The sequence below is a fragment of the Podarcis muralis genome, chromosome 12 (assembly GCF_964188315.1).
Source record: "Podarcis muralis chromosome 12, rPodMur119.hap1.1, whole genome shotgun sequence".
Classification (NCBI taxonomy): domain Eukaryota; kingdom Metazoa; phylum Chordata; class Lepidosauria; order Squamata; family Lacertidae; genus Podarcis; species Podarcis muralis.
Window position 1 is genome coordinate 12,590,746 of NC_135666.1, and position 25,814 is coordinate 12,616,559.

The 25,814-nt window shown below is 43.9% G+C and overlaps 1 protein-coding gene across 6 annotated transcripts in view; it reads left to right on the top strand.

Annotated features, from left to right (window-relative positions):
- Positions 1-25,814, top strand: part of DPP6 (dipeptidyl peptidase like 6) — a 510,968-nt gene that overhangs the window by 272,660 nt on the left and 212,494 nt on the right. Inside the window, exon 1 of one of the 6 annotated variants that reach the window (XM_028749896.2) lies at positions 1,057-1,567. The exons of the other annotated variants lie outside the window; for them this stretch is intronic. Within the exon in view, the coding sequence (XP_028605729.2) occupies positions 1,511-1,567 (57 nt within the window). The 5' untranslated portion in view covers positions 1,057-1,510. Of the gene's footprint in view, positions 1-1,056; positions 1,568-25,814 lie in introns of those variants that run through there. 6 annotated transcript variants of the gene reach the window in all.

A 25,814-nucleotide genomic window follows, 5' to 3' on the forward strand; every position in this document is an offset into this window, starting at 1 on the left:
AAGAAAAAAAGGTCTTCCATCCCCCCAAAAAACATTTGCATTTGGCCCTCGCCAGCAAATATACAGTTCTAGCTGAGAAGGACAGGGTAGATTTTGCCAAACCTAATAATTATAGCTACTGTATTCAGGTTCAAGCTGCATATGTCACTCAATTGTGTGGTTCTTTACATTATCTGTTTAATAAAAGAGAAGTGTTTGAGAACCAGAAGATAAGTGAGAGGAAAGGAGATGTGTAACTTTCCCCCCTCTTGTCATTTGCCATTGATTCTGGTCCTGGACCTTGGCTTTAATTAAGTTCTGGGAGACTTCCTTTATCCAATTCCCCTTTTTTGCAATAGCAATGAAATAGAAGTGTGGGTATTGTTTGGGCACTTCCAATGCATGCTTATTGGTTTCATGGAGATTCTTCTCTCTACTAATTGCCATGAATACAAAATAGTCCATAGCAGTTCTGTTTTTATTAATCCAAAGTAAATTGGCTTAACTTTATGTACATGACTGTTTTGAAAGGGAGAACTTGTTCTGTTGCTATTTTTACAAAAAATCTTTAAGAAGTTAGATAGGGTTCCCCCCCCCCCCCCGTTGCTTTTCTGATTAATCATCCTGTGCTGTGCATGGTACAGTAGTTCACACAGTGGTCCACGACACACGTAACGCTTACCACAAGGAAGTCATTGAAAATGGCATTGCTACTGTGTGAGTGACCCCTGTGGGGAACTGTAACATGTGCTCTGACTAGTGGCAAGGTGAAAACAGCTGGGTGCGCACAAACAGATCACTCCCCGGAGAATACTCCATGTGGCTTCTTTAAAAGGAGCCACAGCACAGCTGCTTATTCGGTGTGATCAGGCTTGAGAGTGAGTGAGCGTAATAATGGGGCAGCTTATCTGAGGTGCCTGCTCAGCATTTGTCCCTATTGATTCCTTATTGCAAATGCCGGGAGTTTAAATTGGCTGCTGGAGCTATCCCCTGCACATTTCTGCTACAATGCTAACCGTGAGCATGCGCAGCACCAGTCCTCAACTGGCTGTGGAGGGGGGGGGGAGAGGAGTACCACATCGCGGTCTTCTAGCTCCGAGCTGCCAGTTCCTGGTTGCCAAGCAGTTATTGTTTCTGTGACGATTGCGGAGGCTGTTGCTAATTGAAGAAGCCTTCTCGGCATCCTCCTTTCTCCTCTTTCGCTCTCCTCATTTAAATTTTAGAGGCAGAAAGAACAGAGAAAGAGAGAAGGGGGTAGAGATTAAGGGTGGTATATATTTTGGTGGTATTAAATTTTTAATTGGGAAGGAGAAGAGAGCCGCTCTCTCAGCTGGTGATTAAGTGATGGGCTAGTTACTCATCTGTATTCCTTTAGCTTTTGTGACTCGAAACACTTGCACAGTTGAACGCACACACGCACACACATTCTCTCTCTTTCTTTCTCTCTCTCATGCACGCACACTCAAGCAACCACATACACACAGACCTGTGAAATCCTGTTTGCCACTGCAGTGGGCACAAGTAGGTGAACATGACAACAGCTAAGGAGCAAAGTGCTTCAGGGAAATCAGTCCAGCAACAAGAACAGGTAATGCTGTTGACTTTCTTTTGAGCAGCGTAGAGATTTGTATACCTCTTGGTTTGTTGGTTTGTTTGTTTGCTTGCTTGCTAGCTTTTCATTTATGGCAGTGGGTGACTAGTGTTTCTATACAAGTCACCAAGACAGTGCTGTTTTCTACTTATTCTGTTATGTGCCTATTCTCTATAAATATGTGTGTGTGTGTGTGTGTGTTAATATGATGCCTCTAGCCCCATGTTATGTGTAGAGCAGGAGCATTTCGTGCAGGACCTTGCTGGGTATTTTGTGTTTAACTGTACACTGCCAGGCGGGACAAAGGGTGGGGAGAGGGTCTCTTCCTGTTAGAATCAACCCAGTTCTGCATCTGCAGCTTGCTAACAAGGGTAGACATCCTAACTACTTTATTTCTCCTTTCCCCAAGTTGTGCCTGGACTAACGAAAGCAGATTTCCCATGCTTTCCTTGTACCTGTAAAACCACCATCTAGCATTGTTGTTTCTGTTCAAGAATGAAGTGTGAGCAACTATAGAGATACCCTGTTCCAATCATGGTCCAAATTTAATTAAGCTTTTCTTAATGGGAAATCACAGACTATTCAAGCCATCCTGAACACCTACCTACATTCTATATTTGTCTTCATACACTTAGCAGGGCTGCCACATCCCCACTCCCTGGCTTCTCATGTACATACAGCAACCCTGACACACTGGAATTTAGCAGGTGAAGCTTCTCCTTCCTTCCCTTTGCTATTTAGCTTCATGCCAGCTGTTTAATTTGTGTGTGCCTGGGCTGTTGTTAAATGCACAGGAGAAAAGCCAGTTAAAGAAGAGGAAGAAGAAGTCGTCAGACCTAAGAATCGCCTCCATATACTTGTACCAGCAGATGGATGATTGTTTTTTTCTGGTCCAGTTCATAAAATGAGTATTTCTCAGCTTGACTTCTTGACTCAATTGAAACAACTTTCACTGCTGGTAAAGCAACAGCCACTTCATTGGTCCTGAGTAATAGGCAAGGATAACGATAGCTGACATATAGGAAAAGATTGCTAAGACACCTGAGATGCAGCTGAATGTTGCAAACACTTCAGAGGGGCCTTCTGTACAGCAGCAGAACAGAGTAGAGTTTCCTCTCCTCCCCCAATAAGCCCTGCCATCCCTCTCTGTGTTCACATGTAGCAGAGTCTCCACTGGAAACTGAAGGATTAACCCATCTGTTCCAGGTTTCACATTCTTATATTTTCACTAACCGTGTTCAGATGTAAGGCATAAACCATGGTTTAGCACCAAGATGGTGGAACCTACAGCCTTCCAGACGTTGTTGGACTTCCATGAACCTAGTCCACCCTCCCCTGATTTTGCATGCTCCCCCTACCCTCTCCTGTGCAGCTGCAAAGGGATCAGAAGCATCCATTTCCATTTTAGGTTAACCACAGTTTGACATGTCATCCAAAGTCTGAACTGTGGTTATCTTTAACTATGGTTTGTTGAAATAAGCCAGCTTCAGAAACTATGGCTTGAAGTTGGCTTGCTTCAATTAATCATCATTAAGATTAAGCCACACTTTGTCTGGGTTCACAAATTGCAGTTAATTTAAAATGGGAGTCTAAGTTTACAAACTCTTCCTTGAGGCTGCACTCATTGCAGCTCACTCTTGTAATGCTAAAACATAGTTTAGGGTTACGTCTGAACCAGCACTTTGTCACTGAGATTACAATGCTGCTTTAGTCATTGACTAGGATAGCACAGGGGACTAATTAAAATAGATCTCCCCAGACACAAATTAATTCTTAACATAGTTTTCTTCCAGTGATATGCTGAGAGTTGCAGTCTTTTCTTTTCTTCTCTCTCTCTCTCTCTCCCTCAAGTGTATGTGTCTGTATTTGAAGGTAGGCTGGAAAGGCAGATGGTTGGATCCTCATTAGGTGCAGTGCAATCAGAAATAGCACACAAGGACCTGACTTTTCAGGGTGACATTTTATTGAAGCAAAAAGCTTTATCAGCTTTTCTGCTTAAGTGGGAAGCAATGCTCCTCCGCCATCCCTGTCGCACTTTTGTTTCTCTGAAATTCCACCTTTCTTTTAAACAAACCAAAAAACTTCCATTGACTTTTTTTGCTCTCTTTTAAAATATTGTTTCTTTGTACATCAGGCTTGCTGTTAGATCAAGCGTGCTGAAAATCTTGAAATTAAGATTATTATTTTTTGTCAACAACAGACAAAAGGCCTTGGATGTGAGGTTTTGTTTTGTTTTGCAACATTTCCTTAACCTCCTGCTGCTTAATGGGCCCTCTCTCCCACTGCTAAAAGCTTTGTGAATAAGCTGCCACCTAAAGTGACTCAAATGAAATAACATTTGCATCATTCATGGACTTTGCCTGTGTGCCCTTCACTTTAGATTCAGCCTCATCTCTGTTATACACGCTGAAGAATTCTGTGTCTGTGCAAAGCTTCCATATGCTAACAGGAAGCAGGAGTTGGTCCAATCCTTGAGATCGCTCATCCTGTTTCCATGGCAGTGAAATGGTGTGTAGGCCTTCTTGTGAGAGTTCTGGTTTAAGAAATAGGCAGCCAACCCCTGCTCCTTTATGTAAGTTGCTGTTCTTATATAAAGGAAGCTGGTCTCTCTATATTTCTAAACAGACCAAAAACTGTATTTCTGTAAGGGCGGATCTGCCAACGACTCAGTCCCAGACTCAGACTGCAACCCTGTGCATTATTTTAATGTCTCACATTTTATTATTATTTTTTATATTTTGCTGGAAGTCATCCAGAGTGGCTGAGGAAACCCAGCCAGCTGGGCGGGGTATAAACAATTAAGAAGTTGTCGTTGTCGTTGTCGTTGTTGTTGTTGTTGTTGTTGTTGTTGTTGTTGTTGTTGTTGTTGTTGTTTTACTTGGAAATCCTATTGACATCATTGAGATTTACTTCCAAGTAAATATGGATGGGATCTGGATGCAAAAGAGAGATGCTGTTGAAATTCTTAAATAAAAACTGTTTACCGAGCATCTGAGAAATTGTACTTTAATGTTCCAAGTAAAAGTACTGATAGTTATACTCTCTCAGCTATGATGTTGCTGTCACATAATTATGTCAAACAATCATACAAATAAACTAAGCATTAGCCCTTAGTAAGAGTTGAAAGCCCCATTTCCCAGTATTCACATATCTTCCTTTTGGGATATTCCCCCCTTCATGAAAAAAAAGCAAAGATTAAATATATATATATATTGAATGGTATTATACTTTAGAAGTCATTTGTAGTGGTCTACAGTTCAATGTTTCCATGTGGATTTGTGCTTGTGTGTGTCTATGTGATGGGGGGGGAGGATAGATCTGGTATTAAAGTAATGGCACTCTCCCCTTACATAGAAATTAATTGAGAAGAAATTGCCTGTCATGCAATGGGAGTACTTCTGTAACTGTGCTGAAGATTATGCCTACTTTAGAAGAAACTGTTACTGTCATATAAGACATTGCGAGCATTTCCCTTTTTGCATTCCCCGTCATGGCATTACTTTTGGACTAAGGCATTACAGTTAGCTAAAGTATAATTGGGTTTTCTGCAATACAAAAAGGAAACTAAAAATGGCCAGTAAGTAGCGCCAAGGGGGTGGTGTGATTATATTGTCCTTCTTAATTCTCCAAATGCTTTTGCATAAAAACCCTTGATCTGTCTTAGTAGTTAAACATGAGGTTATGCATTGAAATGTAAAGATCTGGAGCTTCAGCTCCAGATGACTCAGACCACTAGTTTAATTAAACATGCCTGATAGTTTAAACCGTGGCTGATCTGCAGTTTTCTTGTTCTTAACTTGGGCAGAACATCAAGAGCCCCGCAACCCCATTGTTTGGTCATGCAAAGCCCTCTCTATACGACAGTCATCCAAGTGAAATCAGTAGGGCTTACACAAGTGTAAGTGGCCTCGGAATTTAGAGGTGAATGTCTCATCATGCATGATTGCATTGCAGGAAAAATATGAGGAATGCACTGAAGGCTCAGTTTCCTTCTTCAGTACTTTGGAAGGGATGGCCTTTTCCACTCCATTTTTCAGAAACCCATAGAATTTATCTTTTGCACAACACATGAACTATGCAGACCTGCTGCCCATAAAAGAAAATGTATGCCAATTGTCCGTGTATGTTCTTTGGACTCCACGGGTTGGCCGGTGGTGAATGTCAACTTGGTTAAGACATAATGTGTAGCCGTGGTTAGCTGAAGGTGAAAGCAAAGGCTTCTCATCTCCTTATGACTGTGCTGGAGAAGCGGGGGTGGGGGGAGTGCAGAAGTCTCATGCGCATGACTGTCATAGCATGTCTAAGATAATGAAGGCACCCATCTAGTTAACTCTTTGGTGGCAAGAGAAACACTTACAGCAGCTTCCACAATGCTCTGGATACATGCACTTCTAGCCTCTAGGCATTGGTCCACAGGTCTGAGCCCTATGGAGCAGTTGCAGCAATGGAGGGGGCGCCCCTCCTCCAGCTTATGTACCCTCCTCTGACTTCTCCTGCACGGAAGTCATTGCTGCTCTTCCATTTTCAAGCCCCTCCTGGTTCTAGGAGACAGCCGGGTGTTGGAAGTTTGGAATCTACTGACCCATCCCTTCTTCCTACCCCACATCCTGCACACCTTCCTCTGCCTTGGTCTGCCCTGACTCTGGCTCCTTCCCTGGCTCTTGCTTTGTGGGTGTCATGACACCCCTTAGTCACTGGTCCCCTCTCCTGGGTCAGCTCCCTGATCTCCTGCCTCTGCCACACACTCTGCCAGGCATAGTCAAAGACAATGACTAACTATAGTTTGGTATTATGTACAAACCAGGCCAGCAAGTTAAAAACACACATTCTGAAAAGCAGAAACCAAAAGAGGGCACATATTTGCATAACATTTGCATATTTCGATTTATGCATATAGATGCAAATTTAGACACAACTGCTATACATCTTACCAAAAGGGAAAATACTGTGACCAGGTGATATGTGTGCCTGCTTACTCTGGGTGACTGTTGATGGGCAACTTCAAGGAACTTGTAGCTCTCCCTTACAGTTTTCTATCCCTAAATCTAAGTTGGCCCAGACACCCCTTCAAATAGAGGACTGTAAAGCAGAATTGTGGCCACCCTAAATCCACAGGCCCTGACTAAAAAAGAAAAAGGAAGGAAGGAAGCCTTGGTGACATTTTCAATTTCTGCAAACCATAGTGACATGTATTTTCATTTATTGTGTTGAATTTTCAATTTCCGCAAACCATAGTGACACCTGTAAAGACTACATACTGATCATGCCTTTGTTAGGAACATTGGTTGCTAATTGCCCAGAATAATTAGCTGATGGGAACTAATTAGGAGAGTCTTGATACAACGAGATTGCTATCAGGGTGTGCAGAAGGAAGAGCAATTTGGAAGAAGCAAGCGCAGAGAGATAGAGAGCTATGAGTAATCCAGACACATCTCTCTGGGATACCTGATATAAAGTAATACATCTGCTGCCTGGCAGGAGTGTCTTATGTGTGTCTTCCCTTATGCTCTGCTTGGACATTTGCAAATGTTACAAAAATGCTTTAGGTCTCCAGTGTTCACTAGTCCAAAGGAAGCCAAAATTCATTGCAATTCCCTCTGACAATTGTGGAAATGGGGGACATGCAACACATCCCTTAAACCTACACAATCATAACAAGTCCTTCTCACTGAAGGCATGCCCTCCAACATTTATCCAATGAGAATAGGGATGTCCCATTCCATAATGATGATAATTTTACTATTTATACCTCACACGTCTTACTGGGTTGCCCCAGCCACTCTGGGCAGCTTCCAACATATATAAAGACATAATAAAATATTAAATGTTAAACAAAAACAGCCTTACCTTTACAGGATTGCCTTCAGGCGGCTAAGGGGTCGGATAACTCCATACCCTCCAACATTTCGCCAATGAAAATTTAGGGACATCCTAAGGAAAAGTGGGGCATTCCGGGATGAAATCAGAAACTGGGGTGGCTTCTCTAAATCAGGGACGTCCCTGGAAAGTAGGAACACTTGGAGGGTCTGGGAAATTCTGGCCCAGGGTTGTGTCTAGGCCTCTTTGGGGCTCTTTAGTTGAATGACTATGAAGGGAGAGAATCTTGCTGCCAGAATACAGTGAACCTACCAAGAAGTTAAATTGTGGAATGGATTTGGGGAGTGTCTCCTGTTGGTCAAACCAAACTGCAGTTGAAAGTAGCTAGGAGGCACCATGTCTTGTGGATTTCAGGATGGTGAAGCCACTGTATGCCCTTTCTGTAAACTGTGTTGCTTGCAGTAAGTATTGGCTGATCACTTTATTTTAATACCTTGCACTGTCACAGATTATGCTTACTGGGGCATATTTCCTATTTTTCTTCAACAGTTTGAGAGCATCCTTGCGTTTGAGCAAGCAGGGAGGCAGCTGTTAACTTTGTATGCCCTTAGGAGTTTAGCTAGTAGTACCCTTCTTTGTAAAAAAGAAAGAAAACAAAAAGCAATGTACTGCAAAGATTAGCACTGTTTATGTAGAATAAATAAAAAACTGGTAGCTTCATCCCATATGCTCTAAGCAGGGGGCAGCCAAAGTCATTTTGCTACCCTGAGCAGCTGTACGGCTTGTTACATATATTTGCAATGCCACAGATAAACTCTGAATCAAAACTTTTTGTTCGCTTTGTGCTTTGTTGGCACCTTTAAACATATTGCCGTCCCAAGCAATTGCTTGGGTTACTTCGACCAGCTGGGCCTGGTTCTAAAGCAGCAATACAGTGGTACCTCGGGTTACATATGCTTCAAGTTACATACGCTTCAGGTTACAGACTCCACTAACCCAGAAATAGTGCTTCAGGTTAAGAACTTTGCTTCAGGATGAGAATAGAAATCGTACTCCGGCGGCGCAGCAGCAGCAGGAGGCCCCATTGGCTAAAATGGTGCTTCAGGTTAAGAACAGTTTCAGGTTAAGAACGGACCTCCAGAACGAATTAAGTACTTAACCCGAGGTACCACTGTAGATGCATGTCTCCTTTTTCCAGCAAGTCTAACTGAACTGAATGAAAGTCTTAAGTAGAAGGCTATGCAAAATTGGTGGTTGTTGGTTTTCGTTCCTACCTTCTAATTGCACATATTACAGTTCAGGTTAAACAAACAGAGGAATGGAAGGCACCGACATATCTCTCCCTCTTCCCCAGTATGGTAGAAAAAGTGAGATTTAAATTACTATCCTTCTTAACAAAGAACATTTCTTGTCTCTGTGGTAACAGAACAAAGCCACATGAAGTGGCAAGGCTACGTGCCGAAAGTAGGGTTGCCATAGTTCCAAAAGTGAAAATCCAGACACAAAAGTTAATTGCCAAAACCAATCAACACTTCTGATATGGACTGCCATATGCCCAAGTATTCCTAGACATTTTATCTGATTTTTGAAAAATCTGCCCAGACGCCATTTTTGATGATCCTGGCTATGTCCGGGGAAATTCCAGGTGTATGGCAGCCCTAGAAAAGCCAGAGGAACTCGGAGCATGCATCAGAGTGGGTTACAATAACCAACTTATTCATTTGTTCCCTGAAAAACTGCAGAGGCGATGCATCTAGCAAAAGCATGTGACAGTCCTTTCAGTACAATAATGCATCCAATGAGATGGGTTGCATTTTGGGATGGCCACACACACAAAATAAGTCCCGGTATCACAGTGCATGCTGTTTTTGTACATGACCAGAGTTTTATGGAAGGAGGCAGCCAAAATTGTGACTCCCCTCCCTGTAACTTCAAGTGGTACACCAAGGAATTTAGCATTGTTTTTGCTGAATCATATGGCTGAGAGACCAAGGAAAAGTTGGTTTAGAGTCAGGTGAGGTAGGTGGCCAGAAGGATTGCTAAGTCAGTGTCTCTACTCCTGGCAGCTTACGATCTCAGGGCTCCTATTGAATATTGCCTTGAATCCGAGGCTGTCCTCTCCCAGAGGTGAGTCCCTTCTTGTGAGTACCAAGTTTCTTTGCCAAACCCACTTCCCACTTTTGGCTCTGTTTTAATGTAGTTATGGAACAGAGAGGTGAATGTCCTTCTGGAGATGTTGACATTCAGAAAGGAAGGAGGGGGAGAAAAAGGCAACATTGCAAACTGCCCATAATATGTACAAAAAAATAGAAAAAAAATCAGTGTTGCGGAAAGCATAGTCTAAATGTGATTTTTAGTGGCGGGAGGGTTGCATATTCCTTAGTTTTTGGTGCTCTCTTGACTTTGCCACTTGGTCAAGAAACATTTCTCGCCATTCCCTGAATTGATGGAGCTCCTTTGACAACCAAGCCTTTAGAGTCACGGGCCAGTCCTGTGGAACATCCTGCCATTAGAGATCCAGCAGGCACCTTCGGTGCCAACATTTAAATGCTTGCTGGAAACTTTTCTGCCAGACCTATGCAGGCAATTAAGAGTGCATCATCCACAAATGGCCTACTGGTGCTTGTTTTTAATTCCTTTGGTTTTAACTTGCTTTTAACTTTTTATGGTTTTGCTGTATGGTTTTTTGTTTTTGTATTGTTGTAAACCGCTGTGATATATTTTTATGATACAGCATTATAGAAATATTTTTGTACCTAAATAATTAAACTACTGTTGACTACTCAAGTTTATGTAGCTCAGTGAGAACTGACAAGGATAAGACACTCATTCTATTTTTCCTATTCCTGCACAGGGCTGTGTGAAGTTAAGGATAGGCCAGTGCAAGGCCATAAATAGTGATGCTGCACCAGAACTCAGATTTCCTTTGAAAACATCCTGTCTTTCTGCTCTCATGGCCCGACATATCACTGCCCACCACCTTCAATCGTCTCTCACTTTGACCTTCTCCTTTCGTATAACTGCACTCTTTTTCAACTGCTGCTCTTTGTGCCTCACACTTTCTCCCACAACATCTCTCTTCCTCAGCTCAGAAGTAAGCCCACTTCTTCTGTGAAACCTTTAGTCTTGATGCGAAGAGGTTGTAGTGGAGAACAGGTGGGAAGACAAAGGGATAATCATCTCATCTCATCTCACCTGTGATTCTCAATGCAAGCTGCTTCGCAGTGGCGTAGCGTGGGGGGTGCAGGGGGGGCCGGCTGCACCGGGTGCAACATCTGGGGTTAGGGCAAATCCATGGGTTAGTGGGCGCAAATCCACGGGTTAGGGGGCGCAAATCCACGGGTTGGGGGCGCAAATTACTTGCCTTGCCCCGGGTGCTGACAACCCACGCTACGCCACTGTTGCTTCGTATGCTAACATGAGCATCATAAGGCAAACACAGGGCTGGGAGCAATACATTGTATCCCAACTCTAGAGCAGACCAAGTGAAATTAACGGGCCAAAGCTAGCAATGTGTTTCCTTTGTAATGTGTGCTTGCATCCTTAGTCCTCCTAAACGAAATCTAAGGACACAACAACTGCACTTATTCACATTCATCCCTTGGCTTTGTGGGAAATTCTAGTCAAACATGACTAGCAATCTTAGGGCTAGTTAATCCATTAAGGGATTAAGATCACAGATCTGTACTCCCAGACTCAGCTACAAGTCACAGCCCCTCACCTCCTGAAAGGAATGAACTTAAGTTTCCTCCTTTGTTCTCTTTCACCATGTGAACTCACCAAGATAGGACTCGACTGAGCTTCCTCACCACAAGCTCCGCCTGCATGCTTAGAGTTATTCCATTGCATTACATGACGAAAGGGAATATGCAGTTTATTAGATGATTTATTGTTGATATAGTTTTGCAGAGATACCGTAATGAATGTAGAGTTGACTGTGAATGCATGCTGTGCTTATTACACAAAGCCCATAGCATAGCTTTAATTTTGCATAATCCCTGACTTGTAAATATCTCTCATCTCTTTCAATAATATTTTGCTTCAGAATCACTGTTTATTAATATGCAAACTATGTATTTAATTGATAAAAATGCATGATAAACCAACAAAACATTTATCAGATAAAGAAAACTGCTAATAGTAGATAGGAGTACTTTTTCTGAATATCAGATGGTGATTTATTAGTAAGATAAAAAGCCAAGGTTTGTTTATAATGATCAATTCAAATTAAATATATTTATATATTAGCTAGCTACCTCAATAACAGGCAACATCCAGCAATTTCTGTTCTCATCCTGAAGCAAAGTTCTTAACCCGAGGTACTATTTCTGGGTTAGTGGAGTCTGTAACCTGAAGCGTATGTAACCTGAAGCATATGTAACCCGAGGTACCACTGTAGAAGCCAACTGGAGTAGCAGTTGAATCCTACTTCAGCATTAGTGATGAGGCAGCATTGCTCACCACATCTGAGGGCAGGGGCGGGGCTAAAGGGCAGGTCACATGGCACACCCATAGCTCTGTCCTCCCACACATCCACCACCACCGTGTGCCTCCCCCCATCCACTGCCTGAGGCAGTCACCTCATTTTGCCTAACAGTAGGGCTGGACCTGCCTGTATTACTGGAATTCACATTGCAGTCTCCTTCAGAAAAAACTATTACGCTATTAGAAAATCAGGTCTTCTTTTTCACTCTACTGCGGTTAATGAAAAAGTTCAACATGCTGTCATTTCTTAGAATGATGATCTTCTGAAAGTAAAGGCTTAGAGATTAATCTTGACAAAGCTTAATCAGTACAAGATTCAGGAGAATTACGTCTGTTTCTTTCCTGTGGTCTTTGCCTCTTAAGGTGTAATGCAAGGTTTTACACAGCCAGCCTTTAGGGTTGCATTTCTTTACAGTGGCGAGTTTTATTGTGCCATGTGCACAGTGGCAGCAAGATGGGAGGGGGAAGGAAAACAAGTCATGAATTTGCAAGGAATAAAATCCAAGGAGAAATTGACTGAAATATCCTCTGAAAGTATTTAGCACATAAGGCTTGTCCATTAGTAAAATGTTTATTGATTAATGGACCTTTCCTGACTTTCACTGTAGGAAAGGTTGAGCATTTCTCAGCTCACCATTGTTGCCTGAACACTCAGCAGCCTCTCAGAAACACTGGTTGTCATTAAAAAGTACAGTATTTATTTAGCCATCTTGGCAAATATGTATATTAACTTCAGTGTCATTTAAAGGCAATAAATAAGCACATAGTCAGCATGCTTAGTGGTGCTTGTTTTATGAGCCCATGAATCAAATACTGGATAAAAGTGTTTGCAGGAAGTAAATATCTAGAAGAAAGGCTGATGCATTCGTTAGTTCTGATCATAGATGTTTCCGGGTAAGAGGAAAAAGTCTTTCAGAGGTAGTTGCTGCTCAAAATGTAGTCTGCTATCTATGATCAGACAACCATGTTAAAGGAGATCAGTTGTTTTGTGTTCTTAGAATTCTGCAGAACAATTCTGTGCATGTTCACTCATAAGTCCCACTGTGGTGATTACTTCCAAATATGTTTGAATACAGACTGCAATCTTGGGTTTGTATTGATTGAGGAATCAGAAAATCAACAATAGCAGGCAAGGCACCCTCAGAGACAATTTGCCCACCATTTCCAATCATCAGCCAGAGAGCGCTCCTTGAAGATAAGGATTGTGAACAACTGAAGTAGATGAGACCTTGCATATGTCTGAACCAAGTCATATATCCTTGGGTCAGCTAGAAACAAAGCTTTCCCCAACCTGCTGGGTTCTAGATATCTTGGGCTAAAACTCCCGGCAGCCCTAGTCAGTACAGCCCTGTTAACTCGGACTTAGGAGAGCTGCCTAAAATATCTGGAAGACACCAGGTTGGGGAAATCCATTCTACAGTTTCAAATACCAAAGCAAACTCAGTTTTTATTCTAATGGTGAAAATGATTTAGTACTTTGAGAAATCCAGAGATGGATTTGGGGTAAGTGCATGCTGTCTCTGTGCTTTTAAGTAGCCATAGAAGTGAAAACAAATAAGACACAATTTAATGTGAGAACAAGACCCAAACTCTGGTTTTACAACTTCATTGGTGGATGGATCTATAGATGTGAACTGCAAACACTTTCTTTTTATCACTGGCAGTTGCACACTCATGGTCTTTATTCATAAAGCCGCAGGGCTGAAAATATGGAAAGTTTCAGGACAGAAGTGTTACCCTCTCCCTCTCTCATAACTCTGTAGAACTCATGGACATCCAGTGAAGTTGAATGTTGGAAGATTTAGGACAGGAAAAGAAAGCACTTCTTCATGCAGCGCATAGTTGAACTATAGAACTTGCTTCCACATGAGACAATGATGGCCACCGACCTGGATGGCTTTAAAAGAGGATTAGACAAATTCATGGAGGAGAGGGCTATCAGGAGAGCCAGTGTGGTGTAGTGGTTAAGAGCGGTGGACTCGTAATCTGGTGAACCGGGTTCGCTTCCCCGCTCCTCCACATGCAGCTGCTGGGTGACCTTGGGCCAGTCACACTTCTCTGAAGTCTCTCAGCCCCACTCACCTCACAGAGTGTTTGTTGTGGGGGAGAAAGGGAAAGGAGAATGTTAGGCGCTTTGAGACTCCTTAAAGGGAGTGAAAGGCGGGATATCAAATCCAAACTCTTCTTCATCAATGGCTGGTAGCCATAATAGCTGTGTTCTGCCTCCACAGTTGGAGGCAGTAATTCTTCTGAATATTAGTTTCTGGAAACCACAGGAGGGGAGAGTGCTTTTGTGCTCAAATCCTGCTTTCAGGTTTCCCACAGATATCTGCTTGGCCACCATGAGAACAGGATGCTTGACTAGATAGGCCATTGGCCTGATCCAGCAGCCCCTTCTTATGTTCTTATCTGCTAAACAGACAGGAGCAAGAAACTGTGTGTCACGGTTCTTAAATTCCAGTTCAGCAAATTCCTATCACTATGGAGCGTACAAGTCAGAATCCTGTTGATTGCTTGGTTTCTTTTCCAACCTGCCTTTATTTACTTTATCAAATTTACAACAACAAAAAAAGAAAGAAAAGGAAAAAGCCCCACAAAACCTTCTCTGTGCAAATGCTTGAATCTGGTGTATTTCTGCAAAATCAGTAATAACACCAAGTAACATCACCCATCTAGAAATGATACCAGATGAAGATAGAAACAAGCCACAGACATTGCAAAGGTAGTGGTAGACCCGCACCCAGGGTATATTTAGAAATATTTCTGTAGAAGTTCTGCTTAAGAGCAGAAATACCCTTATACTTGGTGGCAGAAAACTAACAATGGTAAGTTCCAGAATACTATATTTTTCGTTAGAACTTTCAAGGCACAAGGTGGAAGAGTGTGTGTGTGTGTTAAAACACCTTCTGTGAACAGGCTTCTTCTACTAAGAATCTAGTGCAATATGAATTGCTATCTCTGACCTGAATAACTCAGAGGTGTGGAATAGGCTGGTTATCCTGCCGCCTCTTGAAGATTCGTAAAGCAGGGAAACCACTAGGGACCTACTAAAATAATATCCAAATATTTGGCTGAATGATTCAGTGTGCATGCCTCATACACACATAGAGGCTGGTGCTGATTTCCTCAACATTTTGCCCAAAATATCCCTAAATGCTAGACTACTGAAAAAAAAAGGCAATTGTTTTGCAAATATTGGAGTCATCCCTTAGCGCCCTGCCAGGGTTCACCTTAAATGTCACACCCAGTCCTGGCCAATGTTAGAGAGAAGCTATCAGTCTGGATGGGCCATTGGTTGTGTCCCACTGCAGATGCTCTTCATGTGTGGCTGTAATGTCTCAGATGGTGTGGAAGGATTTTGATGTTTAATAATGCAGGGGAAAGCAATGTATGTGCATAGGGCAACGTGCAGTACAAGCTGCTATCGGATGAAAGTGGCAGCTGGATGGGTTACACACCAGAGAGTTAGGTTGCCCTTCTGCTTACCAGCTCAGACAAACTGGAATTGTAAATATTTCATGCAATGTGGGACAAGGGGAGAATGTTCCAGTTTATTAACTGTGGAGTGACATGCCTGCCATGCTGAATCCTGAACATTTTGGCTTTTGCTGCAAGAGAACATGCTTGTTTCTTTAAGCTCATATTTGTGGCATTTTCTCATATTGATTTTTTTAAAAAAAATATGTTTGCTTATAGTAGTTTTAGTGGAGGAAAGGAATAAATTTGTTCCAAGTGTGCTAGCAAATCTGTGGGTGGTTTTCTCCCTTCCCTGCCCTGGTGACTTCCAATAACTTTTCTGTTATTTGTTTCCTACCAAAGCAACTTGATAGAATGCATGTGAGCGACCTTGCTGTGCTTATATTGCTGCTCAACATTTCCCCCAAAGTAATACCATTTTATTCAAATGCCTGACCGCTAAATTAATAATAAACTACACCTATATTTCATTATTATTTTTTATTACTTTGAGAGTTTCTGGTCAATATCTTTACATTTTAATACCCCTGCCAAAAATAGGATTAAATATGGCTTCAATTAATTTTAGGGATTAATAATAATCCTAACTTGACCATTGCAACTGATTTAAGAAATGTTCACATTCTGTTTTACATGTCTGAAGAGCCAAAGATGAAAGTAGGAACAGAAAAAGGATGTGACTTTGCAAAGTCCTTTCAGCAATCTGTTATAATCTTCCAGTATACAGTATATTTGCAACCCATGGAGATTTGGTATCCATGGAGATACCCAAATTTAAGTGGCATATCCATTCAAGGTATAGGTTACTTTGCTGCTGCAAAGGACCGAGTAGGTATTATCAGAGAGACAGTGCTACTACCAGTCTCTTGTTGTTATTATCTATTCCTCCTTGTGACATCTAACAACACCAGAGTGATATGAGATGTAACATCATTGCGCTGGGCATCTCCCTGACCCTTCTTCCACCAGCTAGCCCAATACAGGTTGTTTGTATTAGAAGCTGAAGAAGAAAGTGGGGAGTGAGAAAGAAATATCTTGGCCCTAATGCAATTCCTGTACTACTGCAGATCCAGAGGTCAGCTGCAAAGTGATTGAATCAACGTGCCACCCTACATTATCAGTCAGCCATCAGTCAATTTGAGTTTATGCGGTCTACAGACAATAAATACAGTATTGGGTTATCAAAAACCAAAGCACAGCAGAATAATATCCATGCACAGATATTGTGCCTTTTAAAATAAGAATGCAACGGAACACAAGAACAATCGAAACAGTTTTTAAAAATACACACAAAATTGACTCTGATAACTCATTGTCACTTTAATAACTGTGGCCTAGTTTTGATGGCTACAAGTGAGGAATTTGGCTATATTTTCTTGAAATCTCAGAGTTGCAGTTTTCCATTAAAACTGAATCAAGGAATTCATCCAAGTTCACCAAGTGTAGAGAAAGTACTGGGGCTGTAAATTGGGGTCTTCCATCCTTATAAAACATACAGTATAGGAGAATATGGACTAATATTTAGACAGGCCAATTGTTGTTCTGTGCTGCATAGAACAGGTCTTCAGACATGATGGCACATAAGAATTAGGTTTTAGGCATCATCTTTTGGTTCTCTAGCACCAAGCAGGAATTGTGGGAGATGCTGTCAATTTATTATTATTATTTTCAAAAAAAATATAAAGTGGCTTCAGAGACTATCACCTGAACATGACAATATGTACATATTTTTGCCACTGTCTACTGGACATATGTGGGCTCAGTTCAAATTATGTGTGGCTTGCAAAGATCAGGGCGCCTGGTCATCAGAAAGGCTTTATGCAGATGCACCTCTAGACCAACAAATTCCAGTTCAAGGAATGAAAAGATCTGATTGCAGGAAGCAAGCGGAGCATTTCAGCGTTGAGTCTTTTTGCCGCCCTCCAGAGAGTTGAAAGTGGTATGAATCAGGCATTGTTGCCACTGGTGTTGCTATATATTCCCTCCTTGATCTTCTCAGCTAAACAATATTTTGCAGTGCTTCAAAAACATACAAAATCTTTTTGAGCAGAGGAAACAGTGGAACAAAAGAATCAAGTGTGTGCAGCATGGGTAATGATGTCCACCTCACACCACTTTTAGCTGTCTGCACAACTAAAGCCTGCCTCCAGGGTCCAGGCTTTGTGATGCTAAAGATCTGGGTTCAGTTTCCCACTATAACATAATGTAACCCCTTTGCCTTTAAAGAGAGCGAGAGCACAGCAATACAACATAGGTTAACCTCTAATACAAACGTGCAACTTTCCCAAAAGCCAGCGACCTTTCTTCTGTCGTGATTTGCAGAATATGGAATGCTGAAGTTCCCATTATAATTCAAAAGAAGAAAACGCACAGAAGCATATGTAGATATGTGGAGCTTGGCCCAATTAGTTTCAAAAGCTGGGCAAGCGGGGGAGACACAAATAGCTGTGGGAAATGTAGATGGTAACAGACAAGAGAAGATTGCCTGCAGAATCTTGATTCTAAAACAATAAATTAAAGCAGCCAAAATCAACTTGCACCTCAACTTCAGTGATAGGGAGCTAGGAATATGGTGTGCAGGCGTCGGAGGTGGGTTGTCTGGGCAGCTCACACACTATTTCTTATTGACAGGGAAGAAAAAATCCAAAAGGGAAAAAAACCACACTAATTAATCATTCCTTTCCTTAACCTTTACTATAAACTTATTGGTCTGACATTTGAATCCCAATGCGCAATGTTGATTTGCATAGAATACATTTAATATGAAGAAGGTTGTCCATTAACTAGACGAAAGATATTACTTCTGTCCCTTAGGTTTAGGAACTTTTGAACATTTTCGCATGTGCCTCTAAACAGCACGTCTGAGCCTCTGTTGCAGTTTTTGTGCCACGCAGGATAGAATGTGGAAGTGGCAGCGCAGGTACGTTTTAGCCCATTGCAAGGTTAACGTTCATATTATAGATTGATTTAAGCACAAACCAGTGTAAGGTTCGTGTTTGAAAGCACTCTTGTTGGTATTTATATTGTGCCAATAAAACTCAGGTTGCTTTACAGTGGGGGGTGGAGGAGAATAAGGAAAGCAGATGGGTCCCTTACTCGAGGGAAATGACATAAGTTTATAACGCTTTGCGGATTTGTGGGATTTTTTTTGAAAATGTAATAGGGGGAAAGGTTGAACAGTAAGAAACATGAAATAGCATCCACAAGAACAGCTTGATGTTCTTCACTTCTCTTGATTTCTAACTGGGAATTATAATAGGTCTCTTATTCCAGTGTATCTGGAGCATCGTAAGAGCACATCCACGGTCTTCCATGGGCTGGATTACTGCAATGCGCTCTTTGTGGAGCTGCCCTTGAAGTTGGTCCAGAAACTGCAACTAGTGCAAAATGCTCACGGGGCACAATATCATGGCCATGTTACGCCACTGCTAAAAGAATTGAACTCACTGCCAATTAGGTACTGGGCTAAGTTCAATGTTCTGGTTCTGATGTATAACAACCTATACAGCTTGGGAAGGGGATAACTGAAAGATGGTCTCACCTCTTGCATACACTGTGTTCTGCAGGAGGGGGCCTCCTGCAAATACATCTTATTGGGTGGTCCACACAAAAAAGGAATCGGGCTTTCAGTGTTGAGACACATACCATTTGCAATTACCCACCAAACATTAGACAAGCACTGTATCAGTTGTATTTTTGGCACATACAGTGGTACCCCGCAAGACGAACGCCTCGCGAGACGAAAAACTCGCAAAACGAAAGGTTTTTTCGTTTTCGAGTTGCCTCGCAAGACGAATTTCCCTATGGGCTTGCTTCGCAAAACGAAGCTTGCCCAGGGGACAGCGGGTCTTCTCTTTTGAAGCAAGGGGCGGCGGGGAGAAGCGATCTTCTCCCCGCAGCCCCAGGTCCGGGGACAGCGGGAAGCGCTTCCCGCTGCCCCCGGACCTCTTTTGAAGCAAGGGGCTGCGGGGAGATCGCTTCTCCCCACCTCCCCTTCCTTCAAAAGAGGTCCGGGGACAGCGGGAAGCGCTTCACGCTGCCCCCGGACCTCTTTTGAAGCAAGGGGTTGCGGGGAAAAGCGATCTCCCCGCAGCCCCTTGCTTCAAAAGAGGTCCGGGGGCAGCGGGAAGCGCAGCGCTTCTTCCCCGCTGCCCCCGGACCTCTTTTGAAGCAAGGGGTTGCGGGGAGATCGCTTCTCCCCACCGCCCCTTGCTTCAAAAGAGGTCCGGGCCCCCGGACCTCTTTTGAAGCAAGGGGTTGCGGGGAGATCGCTTCTCCCGGTGCTCCGAAGCAGGGCGGGGGGGAGGGAACACCTGCCCCCACCGCCCGGCTTCGGAACGCTGCTCTGAAGCGGGGCGGGGGGGGCGGGAACACCTGCCCCAGCCGCCCCGCTTCGGAACGCTGCCCCGAAGCGGGGCGGGGGGGCGGGAACACCTGCCCCAGCCGCCCCGCTTCGGAACGCTGCTCCGAAGCGGGGCGGGGGGGCGGGAACACCTGCCCCAGCCGCCCCGCTTCGGAACGCTGCTCCGAAGCGGGGCGGGAACACCTGCCCCAGCCGCCCCGCTTCGGAACGCTGCCCCGAAGCGGGGCGGGGGGGCGGGAACACCTGCCCCAGCCGCCCCGCTTCGGAACGCTGCTCCGAAGCGGGGCGGGGGGGCGGGAACACCTGCCCCAGCCGCCCCGCTTCGGAACGCTGCTCCGAAGCGGGGCGGGGGGGGCGGGAACACCTGCCCCAGCTGCCCCGCTTCGGAACGCTGCTCCGAAGCGGGGCGGGGGGGGCGGGAACCTCTCACCCCGCCGCCGGGCTTCGGAACGAGGTCCTGGACCTCTTCTGAAGGCAGGCGGGGGCAAAAGTCTTTGCTCCCCCCGCCTGCCTTCCCGGGACAGCGGAGACTTCTCCGCTGCCCTGGGCGATCTTAAAATGCTGGCGGGTGGGAGCGAAGCGTTCGCTGCCAACCCCCAGCATTTTAAAATCTCCTCGGGGCAGCGGAGACTTCGCTCCCGCCCGCCAGCATTTTAAAATCGCCCCGGGACAGCAGGGGCTTTTAAAATGCTGGCGGTCGGCAGCAAAGCCCTCCTGTCCCCGGAGCTTGCGGGGCGGGAGGTGGGAAGAAGTGCTTTTCTTCCCACCGCCAGCCTTCAGAACAGCCTTCTAAAGGCTGACAGTGGGAAGAAAAGCCCTTGTCCCCCCCCCCCCCAGCCTTCAGAAGAGGTCGGGGGACAGACTGTCCCCGGACCTGGTCTGAAGGCGGTTTCCCTAGGAACGCATTAATTGATTTTCAATGCATTCGAAGACGAAGAGACTTGCGGAACGAATTAATTTCGTCTTGCGAGGCACCACTGTACTTAAATTCTGCCTCTTCCAGCAAGCCTTTAGGAAGCAGAGATCTTTCCCAGTCCGCATCTGTATTGGAATTGTTTTTAGATGTTCTAATTGTTTTATCCCTTGTGCGTCTGCCACTCTGGGTTGCTTTGGGAGGAAAGGGCAGGATATAAATTTAATGATAATATATAAGGATAAGGATACAATCTAGTCTCTTGCCCTTCTGCAAGGCATATTGGAGTAATCACAAGACCTATCTGTAAACCCTGAGATAGAATGCCTGCATTTGAATGGCCCAGAAAATGTTGTGCCTTCATTTTAGAACTGCTCTTTGAACCACAAGTGGGAGAAGTTCCAGCCCAGTTGGTCCCACAGTCTAATCCTGCACCTTATTGCTCTGTCCCCAAGGTAGGCTTCCTGTACCAGCTGTATATGGTTCCATAAGCACCAGTGATTATGGTTGCTAATCCTCATGCACGTATACCTCAGATGATCAAACTGGCTGCCCAGGAGTTAGTATAATCACTTCAACCCACTGACAATATTTTTATGGTATTGAGGTATGACTTTTACAGTTCACAGTAAATACACTGTACCTACCATGTTAAACTTTTTTTTATTTACCATTCTCCTGAAGACAGTAAGTACCATATTTTTCGCACCATAGGGCGCACCGGACCATAGGGCGCACCTAGTTTTTAGACGGGGAAATCAATAAAAAAAATATTCCCCCCCCCCCAGCCCCAAAGAGCAGCGTACAGGCTGCGCACAACCTCTCCCTGCCGGAGGGGTTGCGCACGTCTATAGCACAAGCCAAGGCAGCGAGCGGGATGGATCCTGCTGGCTGCTTTGGCTTCCTCTTTAGCCCCACGCAATCTCTCCCTGCCAGGAGAGGCTGTGTGGAGCTAAAGAAGCCATAGCCCCGTGCAGCCTCTCCCTGCTGGAGGGGTTGCGCGCGGCTATGGAACAAGCCTGTATTTGCTCCATAGGACGCACACACATTTCCCCTCAATTTCTGGAGGGGAAAAACTGCGTCCAATGGAGCGAAAAATACGGTAAATTAATCAGCTCACCTGCCTTTCAACCCATGGCAGGTTCCTGGTGAGGACCATTATTAATTAATTAATTATACCCCACCTATCCAGCTGGGTTTCCCCAGCCACTCTGGGCGGCTCCCAACAGATTAAAAATAGAATAAAACATCAAATATTAAAAACTTCCCTAAACAGGGCTGCTGTCAGATGTCCCTGGCCACTTTCCCAGTCAAAAGTATACAATTTCACTTCATCAAGGGACTTAAGGGACTTCTGGCATCTGTCTGTGCGGGGCCTGGTGAGGTGTTACAGGAAATAGTTTCAACCCTACATGTAGTCCTTAGAATGTTGTTTTAGCTTCCTATACTTCCCTGCTGCTGCTGCTGAATTCATCACTTGGAACTGGGATGCTGGCTGTTGCAGACACATTTCTTCAGAGGTGCACATGGGTCGACTTTCACAAGAGCCGAAGATAGACCCCAGAGCGGAAAATTCAGGCAATTAATCTGCAGTGTATTTGAGCATTAGAAGTCACACTTCTTGTAGAATCTGCTTTTAATGTGTGACTGAATAAAGGAAGGATATCCAAAGAAGTCAAACGTTAACGAAGACAAAGGAAGCCTAGCCCACCTTTTTTTATCAGCAGGCATGCATCAATGCATCCCATTCTCTGAGTGAAATTTGCAGGTGGGCTTGTGCTTTATAACAGCTCATGACCTGAGTCCCTCAAAAGGGGAAGAATTGGGCTGGATACACTGTTCACCATTGTCTGCTCCCTGCCACGTGGGCTGTTCTTGTACCCCTGTTACACACAATAAAAGTCATTTGACAGCAGGCTTCAGTATAAGCCTTGCTTTTAGCCAAAGTCCTCTCCAAACAGCAAACTCAAGGCTAGATCATTATAAAAGACAATTTTTTAATCCTAGGAACTAGGACTGCTTGGCATTCAGTGAGAAAGATAATGCCATTTAACCAGTAATTACATGTCAAGTCTCATCCAATGACCGGATTATTTAAAAAGCATCTACCAGAGAACTGGATACAGCAGAAGACACTTAGCCTAGCTATTAGTAAGAATGCTCTACTTTTAGTGGCATTGATTTCTTTACTTGTCTTGGTTTCAGTCCTGACTTACTTCCATTATTTACTAAGGGCTGCTTTCTTCTTCCATGGAGTAATGCAGATAGACCTGGGATATTCTTCCCTTCCAGGCTTGCATCAGATGCTGGGTAATTTTCCCTCATCATGTTTTAATCCATGTGTTGCAGTTTCCAGTCTACCTTAAGGTCCAGCCACACTTTCCCTTAAGTCTGTACGTCATTGCCCAGTTTTCAGTTTGGTTCATGGCTGGGTGACCCATTTGTGATTTTTGCCTCGGATTTTACTTGAGGAGATACTCCTGAAACTCCATATTTTCCCATGCATTCTTCCCATAATCAGTAGTCCTCTTTTTGTGTTGTATCCACCTTCAGCTTTGCCCACCTATGGCAGAGAATCAGAAAACCAGAAAACTGAGGATCTGGGACCCTTCCAATACGTATTATTAAAGACAACAACAAACCTGTAGTTATTGAGCCATTGCGATATATGATTGAGCCCCCATCTGGAAGTACGCTCACTCTGATGGGACAAAAATCCAGCAACCCCCCCCCCCCCCCAGTATTTCACAGAACACTAGAGAGTGATCCGTCTTCACTCCATGGGCATTCTGCCTTTACCTACTCCAGAAGACACTTTTACACTTGCTGCATATCATATTTCATTTCATAGAATCATAGAGTTGGAATAGACCACAAGGGCCATCGAGTCCAACCCCCTGCCAAGCAGGAAACACCATCAGAGCACTCCTGACATATGGTTGTCAAGCCTCTGCTTAAAGACCTCCAAAGAAGGAGACTCCACCACACTCCTTGGCAGCAAATTCCACTGTTGAACAGCTCTTACTGTCAGGAGGTTCTTCCTAATGTTTAGGTGGAATCTTCTTTCTTGTAGTTTGGATCCATTGCTCCGTGTCCACTTCTCTGTGATACCCTGGCCTGGTTTATTCTGTGATACCCTGGCCTGGCCTGCTTTCTGAAACTAAGCCGTATTATGTTCGAAGGTGAGGCCCAGTTCTTACGGAGCCGAAACAGCACATAACTAACTGCTGGTGGCGGCGGCAGTTGTGTGGAAAACCAGGAGTGGGAGGGCAATGGAATGGAGTGTTCTGGAATTGGGCCTGGCTGCACTAAACAAGAACACTCAACACTTCAGCATTTCATTACAAGCCCCACTCATTCCCTCTTTATCTCATGTCCAGGCTGTGAATATTGCTGCTTACAACCTGTACTGCCCATGAATACGGGGGAGATACCAGCAGGCTTTAGGGAAACTGCAGGTTTGCAGAACAAAACACACACGCATATATATATATATATATATATATATATATATATATATCCACTAAAGAGTGAGAGCCAAAAAGAGCTCACTGAGCATGCTTTGTAGCTGCAGAATGCTAAATGTTTTAGGAGTGGGAGAAACAGAAAACGGGGAAGTGTAGTGGAATTGAGAATCCCCAAGGAAGGTGTAGGTGGTAACCATGGATGTGCAGCAAAATTTTTTTGCAAGTCCCTCACCTGTATTGTAAAATGTTAAAGTTTCCATTGGATCTGAATACATTTATCAGTTAATGAATATCCGCAACCTGAACACATGAGTTCGCTCCCCAGTATAACTACAGTGGTACCTCGCAAGACGAATGCCTCGCAAGACAAAAAACTCGCAAGATGAAAGGGTTTTTTATTTTTTGAGCTGCTTCGCAAGACGATTTTCCCTATGGGCTTGCTTCGCAAGACGGAAACGTCTTGCAAGTTTGTTTCCTTTTTCTTAACACCATTAATACAGTTGTGACTTGACTGACGGTGTGGTAGCCTTTTTTGAGGTTTTTAAAGACTTTGGTGATTTTTGAAGCTTTTCCAAAACTTTCCCGACACTGTGCTTCGCAAGACGAAAAAAATCGCAAGACGACAAAACTCGCGGAACGAATTAATTTCGTCTTGCGAGGCACCACTAATTGTAAGTAAAAATGGTATTTATACAGGCTAGGGTTGACGTATGATTCCAGCATGGGCTGCCATATGTCTGGATTTTTCTGGACATTTCAGCAATTTCTGCCCGGATGCTGTTGCCAACGACCAAATTGCGGCCATGTCTGGGAAATTCTGGATGTATGGCAACCCAAATACAGGCCTACTTGTGTCAGAATGTGGCTAGGGGTGTATATTGCAAATGTGCATTTTAACACACATCCCATGGAAAGTCATGAAGTATTGTGGATGGACAACATCCACATTCAGATGTAAATATGGTGCCCCTCTGCTTTTTGTCTGCTGTTTCTGATCCAGCAAGTCAGGGGTCACCAGGGGCCGGATGCAGCCCAATCGCCTTCTCAATCCAGTCCATGGACAGTCCAGGAACCAGCGTGTTTTTACATGAGTAGAATGTGTGCTTTTATTTAAAATGCATCTCTGGGTTATTTGTGGGACATAGGAATTCGTTCATTTCCCCCCACCCCCAAATATAGTCCAGCCTACCACATGGTCTGAGGGACGCTGAAAAAGGTTGCTGACCCCTGCAGCAAGTGATACATGAGGCATGGGTCTCCTTGCTTGGATTGGGATTGTTGCTATGTTAATAAGTGGTTAGTTGAGTTGGAAGGACCCCCTTGGTTTCAAGCACTTGCTGAAATCTCTCCCAGGGGGCTCTTGCAGGCTCCTGCGCAGTGTTACTTAAGAGTTTCATATGATGTGTCCTTCGATATTGCTATTGTTTAGACCCTGTCATCTTAGAATATTTTAATTGATTGCAAGGTTGTGCTTCATGCTACTACTCTGTGTTTCATGTTATGATTCTATGAAGGAGGATAGTTGTTTAAACAAATCTGCAATTGCATATGTATTACGGGGTTGTTGTTGTTTTCCCTTTGCTTTTTGTCTGCATGGGATTATTGCACATGATATCTCTGGCTGTTGTCTTCATGGGATTCTTGTTTCTGCTTCTTAAAACTTTGATGGCTGCGTTCCCCCCCCCCCCAGTTGTTTGTTCTTTCTCCTTGGTCAGTAGTTCC